General features: G+C 35.8%; 1 protein-coding gene across 1 annotated transcript in view; it reads left to right on the top strand.

Moving 5' to 3' along the window:
- LOC117376442 (multiple epidermal growth factor-like domains protein 9) overlaps window positions 1-18,552 on the top strand; it is a 49,529-nt gene extending 30,977 nt beyond the window's left edge. Inside the window, exons 3-6 of the mRNA XM_033972925.2 lie at window positions 1,342-1,481; window positions 9,495-9,644; window positions 16,200-16,469; window positions 16,852-18,552. Of these exons, the coding sequence (XP_033828816.1) occupies window positions 1,342-1,481; window positions 9,495-9,644; window positions 16,200-16,469; window positions 16,852-17,357 (1,066 nt within the window). The 3' untranslated portion in view covers window positions 17,358-18,552. The remainder of the gene's footprint in view (window positions 1-1,341; window positions 1,482-9,494; window positions 9,645-16,199; window positions 16,470-16,851) is intronic.
- Window positions 18,553-18,896: the final 344 nt, after the last annotated feature.

Here is an 18,896-nt window from a genome sequence, read left to right as displayed (position 1 = left end):
TTTAAATAATTGATGCTTATCTAGATCACTAGTCGAGGTTAAATGCATCTGATTCTATGTCGATGATATGTAGACGTTCTGAGTACAGTTATTTGGAGCAGATGGAGAGATGGAGACACAGCAGGGAGTCTGTACATCAGCTGTCACTTCTGAGGTCCAAAACACTGTTTTGCACACTCTCTAATGCAAAATCATTTCCCCAGATGACCCTGAAATACTCACCTTATAAAGGGGACTACTTGTTAATAGTTCGGGTAGAACACAGAACATATTGGATACTAAATCTGTTGTGTAATTGATAAAACTGTTCTGTTTATCTTGCATAAAGACTACTGGTAGATAAAGTGATTTTGTTTTCTTTTTTCTGCTGCTCTGTGGGATGTTGGCCTGCAGTGGACAGTAGAAGCACGGGCCAACATATAGTGCTTCAGTGAAGATTTGCATGTGTGATTTTTATTTTCTTTTTTTTCTTTTTTTTCTTTATTCTGTAAAGCACTTTGAATTACCTTGTGTACAGATTGTGCTATACAGATAAACCTGCCTTGCCTTTTCTGGGCGAAGTTGATTTTATTTAAATTAATGTCTCCATAACTTTGGCCATTATGTTGGGAATTTTAATCAGATTATATATAAGCAAACCATCAGAACTGTACTAAAATGTGCTTGTAAATGTCTTGGTTGAGTTCCAAGTATTGCAAAAATGGGACTGGAATTTAAAGTTGTTGATGCTGTAGTTGATTTTGTGGTTTTAAAAAAATAAATAAATAATTGTTTCAATTTAAACAGTTTGCAGAGGTTTAAAAATGTTCACTACTACAACTACTACTGTACCCACTTGCCTATCCTAAGTATTCACCGCCATGATTTTGAGATCTTTTTACAACTTTCAGTGGCCAGAGCAGCGTTTACTGCTACAGTAATGCCAACGAACATTAGCATGCTAGCTGTGCACTTCCTGATTTGCGGTGAATCCTCTATAATTGGATACAGACTTCACAGAGTGGTCTCATTTTGATTCTACAGTATATCTGTACTTAGGCAAAACTCATTTTACATTATTACATGGAAAAAAATGGTACAGTCTCTTTTAAAGGCATAAGGGCAGAAATATCAGGTTGTATCCTATTTGAAATGATTGAACAGTTTATTTTGCACCTTTTTTAAATTACTGATAATATACTAAACAATCAAATTTTGCTAAAACGAGATTCATTCACCCTTTTACTTTTAATTAGTGTATTTGTTAATCTATTAGCTACAACTGTCTCCTGCCTCTACTGTAATGGCCTGGCCTAACTTAAAATTTGTTTTCACTAACATGTTTTTCTCGTGCCTCCACAGCTCAGGGACTTGTGTGTGTAAAGCTGGAGTGTATGGCCCCAAATGTGACGACTGCCACCCAGGATTTTTCCACTTCAGCAGCACGGGCTGTAGACCCTGTCAGTGCAACAACCACACCAGCAACTGTCACCCCCAGTCCGGTGAGTCCACTGTGACTTCAATGCACCACCTGCATTCTTAAACCACAGAAATACAATAGAACTCTTGCCTCACAGCTAGAAAGTTCCAAGTTTGATTCTTGAGCAAAGTGGGGTATTTTTTCTAGTCTAGTTTTGTTCTGACACCTGGAGTTCCTCATCTACCCAACATTTTACCAGTATAGGTCAGTCCTCCAGCTATCCAATCCAAGTTTATTTGTATAGTGCTGCGCATAATGGCAATGTACAACTAAAATTGGCTCTAAAATTAATTTTAAAAAATTCTACAATTCAACTTCAATGTAAAAAATTATGGCTTTAACAACCGGGGATGCACTATATTCATGGACTACAAATATATGTACACATGAACTATAAAATCAAAACTAAAGATTGTAATAACATTACCACCACGTCAAAGATCTATGTAGTGCTTAAGACCCTGCTTTTTACTGACTTAAACATAAAAATCTAGTTCATTTTAAACAGTTTAGAGATATCTAAACTTATTCCTCACTTTCTTAATGCATTCCTAGCATCCTAATTATTCACCACGATGAGTTTATAAGCACTTTTCAGAACTTTCAGAGGCTAGAGTGACGTTTTGCCATCATGCTATTGCTAACAACAACTAGTGGGAGAAAAAAGTCTTTATAATTAGATACGACATACAGCAGTCTTATTTTATCCATTTAACTACTTTTACTATACATCTGTAATGGGGCAAAACAAATGTCACTTCACTGCGTGAATAAATCAAATACAGCCCCTTTAAATAAGCAAATATAGCAAATATTTTATAAGTAACTGATAAGGTCATGACTTCAGTGTGTCGCTCAATGAGTGAGTGTAAGTGAAACAGCTGTATAGATGAGAGAACAAAGGAGATGAAAAAGCCGTTGCTATCTCAAATAACAAAAAGACTGGGCGTGGTCAGTTTTCTAACACCTGGGGATTCTGGGCAGATGCTATGAGGCTCCGCCCACTGGTTCTGAAACACACATCTTAATTAGACATATGTCACCGTAACAGGAAAATGTACCACCCCTACTATACTAGGTCCTACGGGATACAACCAGGTTTGAATCTGGCTCAGGTTAATTTGATGCTCAAATCTTTCACCTTTAAAGCTAAAACATGACAAAAACAAGAAAAAAAGCATTGAAAATATTAAAAGCAAAATTGCTATTGGAATGACAGGAATTAGACAGCCCTTCATTTCCATTGAGGTTTTATGTAGGTTTATAAAATCTGTAGTCATACCTGCTGTTTAGACCTCTAACACAAAATGCATGTGATTCTTGTTGTTTATTAGCAGTTTTTGTTTAAAGCCACTATACCTGATTTTTACTGACTTAAAAATGTGAAAAACAGATCTAGTTCATTTTAAACTGATTGCAGTGGTAAAAAGTTCATCCTCACTTACCTTATTATTGTAGTAAATAATTAGGATGGAGAATGAGTTTATAAACACTTTCCCCAACTCTCAGAGACCGGAGCAAAGTTTTGCCGATGGTAAAGCTAACACTGACTTTATCGGACAATTATGTGACAGTAAAATAAATGCTTTCTAATAATTTGCAGACGGCAAGAGCTACTTACACAATTTAGGCACAACCATTTTTACTCAAATACATGAGGAAAAAAATGTCTACAGTACCTGTGGAGAATAAATCAACCATGGCTCAAACAAACTACAAGTTCTTCAGTAATCAGTAGTTTTGCATATAAAGAAACAAATTATGGATCACACTTCAAAACACCAAAATGCAAGTTGGTCTTGTGCTTGCTTTTGTGTTTACTCAGTCATAAAATGGCAACATCCTTTTCATTAGACATCACACTGTAGCATCTGCTCCCATATCTCCAATTCAAAGTACATCCTCAATAACAAAAGCCAAATTGTGTCTTTTAATTAAATTCTGTGTCTGTCTCCAATAACTCTAAGCTTTTATAGCCCTTTCCCTCTAAAACAGGCATTATATTAGGACCCCTGGTGAAAGGAGCAGCTGTCTATCTGAATGGACTTCTCATAGTTTGGACAGAGCCAGCCAAAGTCTCATTAAAATGTCCATAAACCATGCTCTCGGTCTACACAGCTCTTATCACCTCCATGTTGTTTACCCACACTAACATGCTGTGTTTAATTTGAATATTCGGCTGCACACAGACTGTCTCGCTCCAAGACAATATTAACTTTAGAAAGAACTGTCACTTTCTCTGCACGTTATTTTGGGTTCTGTTGTTGGGCATTCTTTCCCTAACTATAGCCTGATCCTGTATCAACAAAAGTACATTACAAAGCGTGCCATGTTGGGACGCACATATGTACATTTTTAATCATCATATCAAATTGTAAACTGCTGTCTTAATTGTATTGATTTATAAGTAGACACGCTGTATATTCTATTCTTTGGTACATTTCCTGGATTATGGCTTAGGACAGAAACAATTCCTTGAGATACAAAACGACTACAGGCACGATATTAATTTTATATAAAAAGAAATTAAACAAACTAACCAATTTAAGCCATTATTGCAAGTGATTGAATTTATATATGATTGATATGTTACATGTCAGTCATGCAACTAAACTGAGAAAGCTGCACTGCTTAAAACATGTTTGGGAGCAAAGGCCAGCTAGTAATTATTAAACTAAAGAGGAAGTAAGCCAAAGTGATTCAAAATACTTTTAAAAGCAAAAACCAGAACATAAACTTAGAGGAGATTAGTTATATTCACCTCAGACCATTTTTGTAGGTTACATTAGACCCCAAAGACCCTTTAACTTTACCTTTCACTTTAGTTTCTTGAGTATAGATTCAATTTAAATTTCAATTTTGCTTCATAAATTTCCACAATTATAATTTTTACATACGTATGGATGTATTTAATTAATCAATTGATCTATAAATCATTTCTCATTACCTGGTGCTATGTAGTCGGGCTACAGGATTTTTAGAAGCAAGTGTAATAATATATATTTTGTGTATTGTATTATGCATTTCAGATCATGTTTGTAGAGATCTAAACTGCAGGGAACATTTATATATTAAAAGGCAGGAGATTTTCTTCTTGGTGCAATTATTAAATCGTAAAATCTGCAATTATTTAGATGCCAACGCAAAATGGGATTTCGAAAGGACAAAGACAATATCACATTACACCTTGAACTATTGTATAAAGCAGCACCTGTTCAAAGCAAAGCCCATGTCTCCCATAGTGTCCCTTTCAGATTAAAGCAGGAGAGAGGGGTGCATTCATAGTGACCATATGCCCTGCCATTATATTGCAGGACAGATGGAGCGCTGCTGCAGCCTTGAGCCAGTAAATTACCCCAGTAGAAGACTGACACAATAGGAATAATCAAATATCACATTTCCCCCAAACACATAAACTTGACAGATAGGTGTAATTTTCAGCAGAAAAGAGGTAAAATGCCCGTGTTTGTAACTTTCTCTAGACTAAACAATGAAAGTACAGACTAAATACGGAGAAGGGAGGGGGTCTACACTTAGAATGCAGGTGCAAGATTGGGTCATTGTGGCGGGAAGCTTAAGAATGCAATGCAAGCTAATGAGGTAATTGTTATTGAGCAAATGAAATGAGGAAAAACATGCACTGCAGACTGGGTTAGTATACTGATTACTGTTAATGTAGTGATTTCTGATTTCACGATGATAATAAAACAAACTCATTATTTATACAATAGAATGTCATTTTAACATTAAATAATAGTACGTTTATATTACAATGACAAACTTATGTCTGTGTTATCCCTTAGTTGTCCAGGTGTGTGCCATAGTGGTCCATGGGTGTACAGTCGATGTGTCTTATACTTGTTCTGATACAGCTCAAAGTCATTCTAAAGCTATTCAGGAAAGGTTCATTTCTGTCCTGTGAAATGTGACTTTTTAGTATAGATACAGACCTGCTCAAGTGCATATCTACTTTAGATGCTAGTTTTAGTATACTTTTAGTTTTATTATCTGATTTTCAATACTTTTGACAACTCTACTTTAGACCTTCAAATGATGAGCTGAAATGACCTGTATTAATTTCAAAAACAATTTCACAGTTTTCACACAAATCTTGTACCCGTAGGAGCTTAAACATGCAGTTTGAATTCACTGTTGTTTAAGGAAGAACAAGAAGAATTTAAATTTAATAATAATGACTAACTGAATTGGGGGGGAAAAAAAAAAAATATATATATATATATATATATATATATATATATATATATATATATATATATATATATATATATATATATATATATATATATATATATATATATATATATAATAGAGAGAGAGAGATAGATAGATATAGATATTTTTTGCAAATTGTATGCACCTTCTTTCATCTCTTTGAAGGCTTGTAGCGTTTATTCACAAATTCATGTCTTTGCATGTTCTACAGCTGACAACATACAAATGTCTGTATTATTTACAATTCTCCCAGTCTGACAGGAAGAACTACTCAAGAGAAATCTGCAACAAACAACGGCAATTTCTTGTCAATAATGAATTAAACAGTTGAGTCAAATATATCTGTTAACACCAGATATAACCTAATAAAGATTAAATTAGATTTTCCATTGCTTTCAGCTAAGTTCTTTCCTTATCGAGGGACTTGTTATTACGTAAACATTGGCAGACAGGCCTCCGTCATTGATGTTCATGTTAAACTTGTTATGCGTCTGTTCTCACTGTCAACAGGCTGGAACGTGACATGCTTTGTCCACATGCTACAGCCAAACCAAAAGAACACGCTACTCCACAACACAAAATATTACACAATACTCCTTTAGTACTTTGAATTGAATCGACATTTAGCTGATTCAATTGTTGACCTATTGTTTAACTACGCAATGCAGCTAGTTGATGATTAATAATTATTTACTTTAATGAGTTTATATGTGCTTTTTTACAATTCTGAGACCGGAGCAGTGTTTTGATTTGACGGTGAAGTTGCAACAACTTGGATGTTGACATGCACCATCTGATTATGGGACAATAAAACACTTTCTAATTAGATGCAGATAGTGTACCCAGCTGAGTTATTTTGACTTAAAGAGATGCTTATACCATATATCTGCACTGGGGTAAGACACATTTGCTAAAATACATGGGAGAAAAAACTCATACAGGGCTTTTAACTCAGCATCTTTGTTGTTGCTGTTTCAGTGTAGTCCCTTACATAATCGTGCTATTCCTCTTAAACTAATAAACATTAAACATCAGACCAGGGCTAATGCTAGGAGTGTATTATGACAGTGAATCACTCCAGGTTACATGACTTTTACAGCTTAATGGTAGGTTTGTGAGGGCTCAGGGTTGGAGATGAGTAATGCAATGAAGAGCAAAGTAACATTTGTGGACTTAATAGAGCTTTAATTAAAAAATGACTAGATGTTTTGGTGGTTAGATTAAGACTTGAAAATAGCTGACATAGTGACAATGTTTATCCAAGTGTTTGCCCTTGAATTTATAGTAGCAGTGGTCAAAACGTTGTGATGTTTTGGTACAAATATTCTATCTGTGTCAGAACGTGTTCTATAATATTTGATCATACCGTGAAAACATTGTAATAATTAATATACAGTTATTTATAATGTAGTGGCATGTGCAACAGGATGTCTTAAAACATTGCTTTAAATTCCACATGTAGGTTCCCATTTATTTATTTTTCTCTGTCAGTGGTGCGCCTTGTCTGTTTGTAGTCTAATCAAGTAGCTTTTTTGATCACTCGACAAGGAGTCAAACCATTTTTTTATTTTTATTTTATTTTTTTGTGCCTTAAAGAAATGTGCCAAATAGATGCTTCTTATAGGTAATATTTACAAATTACATTATGTCTTGGCACCTTTATATTTCAATCAAAAATCCAATCTAATAATTTTTGCGTTTTTGTGTCTCTTTTTTAGATATTGTTTAAAGAACCTATTAATTTGTGGGAATACATGTTCAAATTTCTAGTGTCAATATACATAATCAAAATGAAACGTTGACATTACTACTTTACATTTATCATAATTTATTTCACGTCACAAACTCTCGAAAAATGGCAAGAAGTACATAACTATTGTCAAAATGTAAAATATGTGGTCAGCCAGCTTCAGCCAAATGTCATAGCAGCGTCACTGACATGTGGTTACACGTAGACTTTAGACCAGGGGTCACCAACTCTATGCCCGCGGGCGCCATGTCACCCCCAAGCCCCACATGAGTCGCCTGCAGACCGGTTCTAAAAATAGCACAACTCACTAATGAGCTGCATCTAAAATTTAATTTTATTCTGTTGCTATATGTTTTTTTTTTATCACCCTTGCGTTTATATAGATTTAAAAATGACAATAGCTTAAACATATGTTCATTATACGTGAAGTTTAGATAAGTTAAGGTGAACTTTGACCTACTCACTTCAAAGGTCAGTATTGTGCGCGTGACAAAACCAGTGCTCCGCTCGCGAGCGCTGTGAGGATGCGCTGAAAGCAGTTTCTTACTCCAAAACATGGTAGAAAATTAAGAGATCACTTTCACAACAATTTAAGACTGTAAAAGAAACCTGCGCGTATCTCATCTGCGGAGCGACTGTGGTGATGGCAAAGCGGCACAATGTGGAGGGACATTTCACTACATCTCACAAAGCTCCACACTAACTACCCACGGGGACGAGCGCTCCCCACGGGGACGCACACTATGGGCAGAACAAGCCCAGAGCTAAACGCAGATTTGGGTAAACAACAGGCCTTTTTCACGACACCGGTGAAAAAGTCACACAACGCAACCGAGATTTATTTAAAAATATGTAAGCTTATTTTTCTTTAACATTACATAATTGATAACTTTATGAAACATGGTGCAATGTATATTATTTATGTTTTGTTAAAAAGGTTTGTCAATGGATAGTGAAAATGGGACACTTTTCCTATGAGATGTAGTGATGTAAGTGTCATCTGGAAATTTAACAATTACTAAGATTAGTAAAGTTAAAGTGCTGAATACTGATATCTGTTTCCCTCCTTGCTCATTGTTGATAATTATTTTGAGAAATCATTAATGTGATCAGTGTCTTGCAACATGATCAGTGTGTTCACATAGATGATTATCATTTATCATTATTAATAATGTATAACTAAAGGCAAACTGAGAAAATGTGTTATTTCAGAAGAGCGTCTCAAACTGGTAGCCCTTCGTATGACTCAGTGCCCATAAAGTAGCTCTCAGGTTAAAAAAGGTTGGTGACCCCTGCTTAAGACTAATACGATTAATACACATCCTCTCACATACCAGGACACCACACATACTCAACCTATTACAAAATAACATTACCTTATGAAACAGTGGCTGGAGCTACTTTTGATGTAATCTGTAAGCAAATATTTACAATAGTGACTTGTGTTTTTCCTGTAGTTTTTTTGATAATATCCTGAAAATGTTATGTTATGATGATTTTTCAAACATGTTTGGTTTCTGAGTGCTAAAAAAAATGACCCTTGCCATAGCGATTAACAATTTAAAACTAAATATTATATCTTTTGGACAGATTTTTAAAAGTGCAAATCTAATCAGACCTTTAAAAAGCGGACCAGTTATCCAGAGCTTTTAACCATGTTTGGGTTCTTTGCCCTTTGTGCTTTTTCCACAAATGAAAAAAAAAAAAATTCTGCTCCTCGCCAGTATGATGTGCAGCTTTCTACTGGAGGTGCTCACAACTTTGCGTCTTTGTTGTGATGACATTAATGCCGACATTGGGCACTACAGTTTTCTAACGTAGAAGTCAGTGAACTTGTTTTGTTTATTAAGTCTAGAGTTTAGATGAATATTGTGATTTAAAATGTCTAAATTATAACATAATGGTTCATATGGTGTCATAAATTATAATAAAGCAGACACAAGCACAATGTCTTCTTTAATGCAATTTCATCACCATTTTGGCTGTGTATTTTGGGTCATTGTTAATTCTGTGATTCATGTACTTTTTCCTAATACTAAATGCTTTGTCCAGGTGTGTGTCTGAACTGTGACGGGAATACCCAAGGGTCCAACTGTGAGGAGTGCAGACCTGGGTTCTACCGCAGTCCCAGCAGTGTCCTGACTGAAGAGTGTCTGCACTGCCCCTGCTCCAACACCTCCTCCAACGGGACCTGCCACACCGGTCAGTACTGGTAATACTCAGACATACCATAGACTGCTGTTTATACCAGCAATATACAGTATATACTTGTTGACACAATTTCATTAAAAAAAAAAGGTTTGATGTTGAATATTTAATAGACTACAAGTATTTACAACAAGTGGAGCGAGTTGTATGTTCAAAAAGTTACTCTGCATGCAAATCGTATAAATTGATAGACGTTTTCGTGATGAAAATGTGTAAACAACAATACCTTTAAATGTTACTTTTCCTTTTTTGTTTTCTTTTTACTGGGCTGGGAACATTAACTCGTTTTGACAAAAAAAATAAAATAATTAATCGTAATTAATTATTTTCTTGTACGTTAACACAGGTCACGTGTCAGTCAGTCATGATACCCGGTCAAAGGGCCCTGTTCCAGCCTGTGAGCCATTGTGATCTATGAGTGGCAATATGCAGTTTACCGCTCGTGTCAATTATGTTTACTTTGAAAACTACAGAGATATTAATGTTTACCAAGCAGAGAACTGATTTGGACCAGGAATGCACCAGAACTGAACTAGGACTAAACAAGGACTAAGTAGTAGTAGTGAGTATTGATTACCACAGTTTCAGCTTTAATGGGCCTACTGGCTAGCTCTATGTTCTCTTTATTTCCTTTGTTTGCTTTTAATATAAAACATTTTTTGGCTTCAAAAAGTTAGATAACGTTCCAATTCTATATTTGAATGTGGCATTAGAAAAATAATACAATGGGCGAATACTGAGCTTTTTGATATTATTAGGCCCGAGCCCCTACAGGGCTCATTGTCAACTGTCTTGACGAAGTTGCACACGACGGTCCTAGATACACTGAGAAATCACATCCATCAACAACATATTGTCAACATATCAATCAACAATATATTTAGCCCTAAATGATAAAATAAAGAACTATTTAGGAGACAAACAAAACCTTATTATATTGTTTGCAACATGCTGTTAGAGCTGGGTAGCAATTAAAATATAGACGAATAATATATAATACATTTGTGTATAATATATATATACACGAATATTCGCTTAAAAACATTTATTGCAGCCCAGCTTTACTTTTTACACTATGTGGCCAAACAAAAACAACTTAGTCAAGTCTGATGTAATAATTCTAGTAGACAATGTATAGGAGATGCTGCATTTCAAGCGGCTCTCCATGTTTGTAATTAAAATTTGTTAAATGAATTATGAACAAATTTCTGATTTTTTTTTTTTTTTTTTTTTTTTTTTTTTTTTTTTTTTCCCCATCATTGTAATACTATGACATTGTCACATGCATTACATCACCCTTAAACTAGTGCAGTTTGATTTGATTTGATTTTACTTCAATACATTGATTTCTATAGTATATGATCCTGCTGGAAAACCGGATGTTTACATGCGTTTTCCAGACAGTCTGGGATTAACTGGACCTATGCGACCCCTCAGATCTCATCTGTTTCTGCAAATGACCTACTTTCTCCTCCCAATCAAACATGTCTGCTCCAGGGTGAACTTCGAGTTTATAACACTAAATCATGACAAATCTGGGAACGAAATGTGATTTGGAAACGCACCTGGTGAAACTCAAGGGTTTTGTAGTATTTAACGTCACAAGGGAGGAATCTGAGCTGCTAAAACATGTCCCAAACTGAAGGGCTACAAGAGTCACAATCCTATCAAAACCGTAAATTGAAAGATATTATTGAAACCAAATATTAATTTCAGTATTGACACTGAAAAATACATGTATCACATAGATTCTATTATATTCTATTAGTGACTAGATCTTGCTTTATTACAACAAAAACAAATTGAAATGGTTTTGACCACTACTAGCCTACTGATGTACCACGCACTCTTGTGCCCATAGTTTTAGTTTAACCTTTACACTTGCATGCTGGGCTACAAATGAAGTAAGTCAGTGTTAGCTGCACTACATGTTTTCTGCTGAATAATTCATTTTGTAACCTAGTTGTGGAATAACCCTCTGTCTCTCTACTATATTATGAGCCTGTGGTATGTCAAATGTTGGTCAAAACATTATGAACATTTTTTTATATTCATCAAAATTCTATACCACAGGAAGCTTACAATCGTCTGCTACATTCAGACCGCTCTAATACTAGTACTAATACTTGTATTTGTACTAAGATTATTATTATTATCATTATCATTATCATCATTATCCTTATTATCATTATCATTATTATTATTATTATTATTATTATTAAGCAAATGTACCTGAGTAGTATTGTCAAGAAACTAAAAGTTCATGCTGGATTTTGATATTGAGGAATTGATTCAGTGCTCAACACCAATTCCAATACCACAATGATAGTAAAAAAAAAAACACTCTTGCATTCTATTGTTTAAATAAACATTAAATCATAGTACTTTCTTTTATATTACCATATCTATGTAAATCCCTTTGTCCAGGTATATTTCATAGTGGTCCATGTCCGTATACTAGTCTGTGTGTACTTGTTCTGATACAGCTCAAGATCATTGTACTATTCGGGAAAGGTTCATTTCTGTTCTGGTGAATGTGACTTTTTTAGTATCAATACCTGCTCAAATGAGTATCTAGTTTCAGTACTTGTTTTAGTTTTGTTTAGGTTTTTTTGATACTTTTGATAATCCTACTGAGTACTACCCACATCTGATGAATTGGTGGTACATCTGAAACTGAAAAATAGTATCCCAGACCAGATGACTTTAAAATAGTAGTTGTTCTTTCACTGCATCTCCTCTTGTTGCATGTGTTTTCATTGATGGTTCACAATGTTTAGCTGGTTAACTCTAGTGTGACCTTAATTGCAGTGTGGCTCAGACCCAACATGTAGCCTCGTGTTTTCTCAAAGCGTTCACAGAGCTCTCAATCTGATTAGGATCTGATTAGGAAAAACTATTTATCATTGAGTTGTATTACTTCCTCATTGTGGACCACTTAGAACGTGTGTATTGCATATTATTTTTCTTTTGTCTGTTGCTGAAGTGCAAAAAGAAGGAAATAAAAAAGATTGTAAGCAATATAAGGACCGGTGATCCTGCTCACAGTAAGAATACATGTTTATTTTTAGCACTAGAAACACATGTAATTGAATACATGCAAGATGCGTTTAATGCCATACTGTGAAACATTCCAGGCAAAACAATAGCATCTTCATGGTGACAAGCAGGCGGTGGACCTCTCACCAGAAAAGTTATATAGTACGCTTTTAACTGGAGCAAAACATTCTTAAGAAGTGTAAAGTCTAACCTGTTTTCTTGTTAGTAAAGAGGAAAGTTACCTTTTGTGTGTTTTCCCCAAATTCAACATCATCACAAATTGGAGAAAAGGCTCTATGGTAAACTTTCACAAAATGTAGACAGAAATAAGGTTTGAGTTGGATTTAAAAATAAAAGAATGTAAGAAATGCTAAACCTGCATCCATGTGCCAATCTGCATAGTAGCAGCGTTGTGTACATGTATAATTGTATGCACTTTGACTGTCAGGTCACATTTCATCTGTAACTGAAGTGGCCAAGGTGCTCCATGTGCTACGGGAAGAAAGGAACTACATCGATGAGACTGCAACCATGACTAACGCCTAGAGCAGCTTAAACACTCACTATGAATCTCTGCTGATGATAAAAATACTAATTATGATGAATACATTGGCGGAGTAGAGGAAGAACTTTTAAGTAATAAGACATAAAACTAATTGGTACTAAGAGTATTTTGTGTTAATCTTATTATTTGCTGTTACATTCTATCATTACTAGAAATTGACCGATGTGGGTTTTCTCATGGGCGAGCTGACCTGCAATAAATAAATAGAAATAAAACACTGTAGTAGTTAGTTTGCATCTATAATGAGTCATAGACGTTGTTTACTGAACTCTCACATTTCATCATAACACACAAAAATACAAAAAAAAAAAAAAAAAAAGCTTCCCTGTAGTTTAAAGAAAAAATACCAATGATTAATATTTACCACCAAAAATCATTGAACATTTATTGAGGCTGATATAATAATTTGTTGTAACAGGCCTAAATGGCGCCATCTGTGACATAGCGTTGAACCGCAGCTCGACGGGTCTGAATATGGGTCACACACGTCAAATGGACCGTGCATTCACTCGCTCACAACGGGCACGGGCCTCATCTGGGCATCATGAAATATTTGTTTGAATCCCCACTCTGCAGGTCACCATACTGGGAGATTTGACTGTAAAGTATGTATGTGATTATGTATGTGCAAGGTTTGTTTTAGATTTTGTCAAAGAATTTTCCAAAATACTATTATTACTACTGCTAGTCCTTTTTACTACTACTACTAAAGGATGTGCAAGTATATGTCACAGAGGTGGGCAGTAAGGAGTTGGCTTTATATTGTAAAGAGCATGTTAATCTTTCATCGAAATTTATGAATACTTTCAAGAATTTCCAAAGCACTACTACCACCAATGCTGCTACCTCTACTGCACTACTACTGTAACTATTACTACCACCCTGATATATTACTATAGCCCAGCAGAAGTTGTTTGAATTTGTAAATTGCATAAATGACTGATATTTACATTTTCCCCAAATTCAATTTTGGTAAATTTGATCAAATAATTTCCCCAAATCTTACTCCTCCTATACTATTCCTACCTGCTGCTACTGCATTTGGCTCCTCCCCTCCTTGCTCAGTGTGAGTAGGACAATGGTTAAATGCACCGGTCAACTCCTCTAAATGACATCAGTAGTTCCTATTTTATTTTCGTTATATAACCCTGGACCCCCACAGAGAGTAAATCAAATTTATCAGGAGCAGGTCACGTGACTTAAGTGGAAAGCCACCAACAACTAGGCCACTATCTGAGTGGCAATGGCTCAGTGGAATTAGTTATTTAAGGGGTATACCCGCTGCTGCTACTGCTGCTGCTACCTCTACTTCTACTACTGCTACTGCTACTAGTACTTTTGATGGGGCACCATAGAGTTCTGTCACTCATATGATGGTTACTCTTGTTAATCGAATACTGTCGGGGAGCTTGCAGCATAGTTATAATGACTACTTTCAAATGAATACCATATATTTGTTGCACTGAACAAAAGCAAAGTGGGGTCAATGTATGTTGTACCTCTGCCTTTACTATTTTGTTATAGCAAATGGATGTATTTTGGATTAGGCAGTTCATCAAATTGTTCCTACTTCAATACATCTTTTCTCTACAATTTCTGATATCAATTTAAATGCAATTTAAACATACTCTTTGTCCCGCAACTATTTATTGGTCTTTTGTGCCCTCTAGTTGTGCATCTGTATATTGCAACACAAACTAACATTTATCCACAGGCTGTGATTTTTAATTGTAAATTTTGTTATAAGTATACTATTATGTTTTAGAGCAATTCATGTGTTAAAATAATCATTTCTGGCATCATCCCTTGCAGTCTAGTACTTGCAGTCTACCATGCAACTACTAATCAGGCCCAACTTTGCCTAGCTTCTGAAACCAGACAATTTCAGGCATTAACTAGGAGCTTTTACATTATTCTAAAAACACATCTCAGACATTACTTTCAAAGTGTTTCTTAGTATTTATTTATTAATATTTTCCCCCAGAGGACCCTCGCGTCCCCCCTTTTCCGACCTTTAACCATCACAGATTTGTGTGTAACCACACACAGGGCCTATGGCAACACATTCATGGACAAATTACAGAGACTATGCCTATGCTATTTACTCCCTTGTATATGTAGGCCTATGTTGACACTTAAATATCTGTTTTTATTTGTGACAATGACAACATCTTAAACTGATAATTAACCTACACAAGCAGAGAAGAGCCGAGACGACACAAAGCTATGTAATTTCTAATTAGAAATTAAATTTATTGGTGATTAAATTCCTTTTGAAGTGTTTCGCTTTAAATAATTTGAAATGAGTGTTATCACCCTTAATGACCTTTAATAGATGACAAACGATAAACTACTTATTGACTTTTTCTATCAGTTGTTGCTTTAAAGTAAAGTAATGAAAAATGGACATGTTGGTGGAGGTGCATTCTGGTGGAGGTCTGCGGGGTAGGGTTCTCTGGGTGGCAGTGCAGTCAAACAATTCAACAAAATACTATACGAATAATATATATATATATATATATTATATATATATATATATATATATATATATATATATATATATATATATATATATATATATATATATATATATATATATATATTTATATTTATATATTTATATTTATATATATTTATTATATATATTTATTATACTTGAGATACATAACAGTTTGGTGCTTCACTTGTTGATTTTGCTGCCCTTTTTTTTTTTTTTTTTTACTCGTAAGTCACCATGTTTGTTTTCACCAGACCATGTTTTCTCTAATTAGTTAATCCTTCTGTTAATCACAATAATGGAATTGGGACAGGATACAGGTCCAGACCCACATGTCTTTGTATTGTCAAAGTGTGCGGTTTTGGCTGGCCAAGCAAATAAAGTATAAAGAAACTTGTATATTTCTCAAGGAGACACAATTGAACTGAACTCATCTTGCTCTCCTCAGATGCTCGTGGGTCTGCAGTGTGTGACCGCTGCCTGGCTCCGTACTCAGGCCCTCAGTGTGACCAGTGCAGTGCAGGCTTCTTCAGACAGGATGCCCTCTGTGTACCATGTGACTGCAGCGGCAACTACGACCCCCTGGGGCCTGCACAGATCTGCCATCCCCAAACAGGACAGTGTCTGGGCTGCATAAACAACACCATGGGACCACACTGCCAGCTCTGTGCTCCAGGATATGTGGGAGATGCCAAGGCTCACAACTGCACACGACCAAGTAAGGGTCTAACTGCAAAATGGAAGAAATTTGATATGATGATAGATGTGTGTGTGTAAGAGATGGACTTTTTATTCTGCATTTAGATCAGCATTAGATTAATATCCATCAGCTGTGTAGCTTTTTTGTATTAAAACTATAGTTTATATTTTTATGATCTCAGTGTGTGAAATTATATCTTCTATATTCTGAATTATTATAGGGGTGAAATGAAGACTGAGTACTGTCTGAAACCAATAAAACAGGAAAGTAGTTTGTGGGTCACATGTGATATTAAAGTGTTTCATATATAAAATGACTAAAATGACTATATTGTACTGGTATAGTACCAACATGGTCAATTGTCATAACCAAATTTTAATGCATTTTTCTCTCTCTCCAGATTCCAGGCTTCTCCCGACACCAGTCCAGACCACCAGCACCAGGGAAGCACCCACCACCCCCACAAACCGTTCCACTGCTGTCTTCGCCTACACCCCTGCCCCAAAAGTGCTGCCCCCATCCACCTCAAACTCCTCGTCCCTGAGCCCTACCACAACTCAGGCCCTGCTCACCAGCCTGGGGAGCCCCACAGACAACACCACGGCTGCACTCACTGAAGTTTCCTGGACCCAATTCAACATCATCATCCTGGCCGTCATTATTCTCGTGGTGCTACTCCTGCTAGGGTTCGTGGGGGGAGTCTACACCTATCGCGAGTACCAAAATCGCAAACTCAACGCACCATTTTGGACCATTGAGTTGAAGGAGGACAACATTAGCTTTAGCAGTTATCACGATAGCATCCCCAACGCGGACGTATCAGGTTTGCTTGAAGATGAAGCTAACGAAGTAGCGCCAAATGGTCAACTAGCTCTTACAACGCCGGGCAACTGCTATAAAGCTTAATGAAGCAAAGCAAGTTGAAACATAAACTGTACATTATTATATCACTCAAAGCTGCTGGAAAAAACTTACCAAATCCAAGATGGCTCCCTAATAAAAATCAGTCAGTGTGCAGGCTTGTTCACAACACAAACTTGAAAAGAACATCGCATTGTTATTGAAAATTCAACTGGGAATGCTCCAAAGAGAAAGGAAGTTGCTTTGTAAGGTCACAAGATGGAGCTATTGTGGAGCTGTTTGCAGTTTGAGCACCTGGAAAGCTAAACGGAACCACTATAAGGACAAGAGGAGGAGCTAAGCATTTCACTGTTTTTTAAAATGACTATTTTAAGTTATAATTTTTATCACTTGAAGATGAGTGATCTTAAGACAACAATTGTTATTTAATATTTTTTTATTCTTATTTATTGGTTTTGAGTGAAATGCTGCTCATGTTTGTTTATTCATGGTGTGTTCTCTTGTCCGAATGGGCCAATATGTTTCCTTGTATAGTTTGTGTCTCTTTTTGAGAATATGGGGGCAAGATGGACATTCCTGGACTGTTTTTTGTTCGTATAGCTTCCAAGTTATTATGTGATGCCAGCTCATTATCAAAGAGGAGTGTTTTATACTGTGTAAAATACATATACAATTCGGCAGTGTGATTCATGCAATGCTTACATCAACCACAATGATCTAATCTGCTGCCTACCTCAGCAAACAGCAAATGGCCACCATGAAAGGCATACGGACTTTGACTTGACTAATCTGTGGATTGATAAGGTCCAAACATAAACACTGCACACTGTTGTTATGGAGCTACACACCGCTAGTTTGTGGATTTCTATGTTTATTGCATCCTTCAGGCTACAAGGTGTGGTAAAGCGAAAGTCGATAACCTCCTCAGGTCTGGCTTTGTTCCCAATGTGACCACTGTAAATACTTTGGCTACTGTACATATGGATGTGAATAGCACTACTATTATTATAATTGTACAGGTATAGATTAATTGTGTGTTCACTGTCATTCAATCCCTTCATGTTGCTCACAGCTTTTCTATTTTTTATTACTATATTGTTTTTTTTCCTCCTCTTCTGACTTTTCCATAAACTGTACACAAGATTTGAATGCACCATGACCCAAAACGATGAGTAAATTGATGTAAATAATAAAACTCTGAGCATCAGAGTGCAACTCCAATAAAGTGGGTTACAACTAGTTCTTGTGTCATATTTATTCATCTCTAACAGAAGGTAACATCTGCAACATTTCTGAAACACTGACATTAATATAAACCTAATTTATTCTATTCACTGCGTGATATATGAAATTTAAGTGTTGCTATGGCTGTTCGTGTGTGGTTGATCTTTCGTCCTTGCGATTTAAAGGGAGAGTAATTAAAGGCGAAAGTTTATTTTTTTCCTTCAATATTTTCTTCTTTGGTCAATTTGCTCTCATATGAGCTTTCGCTTGTGTCATTACTTCATGCAATCAACTTGCATCCATAGTTTTCTGTGGACCATTGTAACTTCAAAGCTCTTCTCAAAATGAATTTTCCTCACA

This window comes from Periophthalmus magnuspinnatus, chromosome 9, assembly GCF_009829125.3.
Source record: "Periophthalmus magnuspinnatus isolate fPerMag1 chromosome 9, fPerMag1.2.pri, whole genome shotgun sequence".
In the NCBI taxonomy this organism is placed as follows: domain Eukaryota; kingdom Metazoa; phylum Chordata; class Actinopteri; order Gobiiformes; family Gobiidae; genus Periophthalmus; species Periophthalmus magnuspinnatus.
Note: the sequence above shows the minus strand (reverse complement) of the source record. Positions and strands in the feature narration are given on the sequence as shown.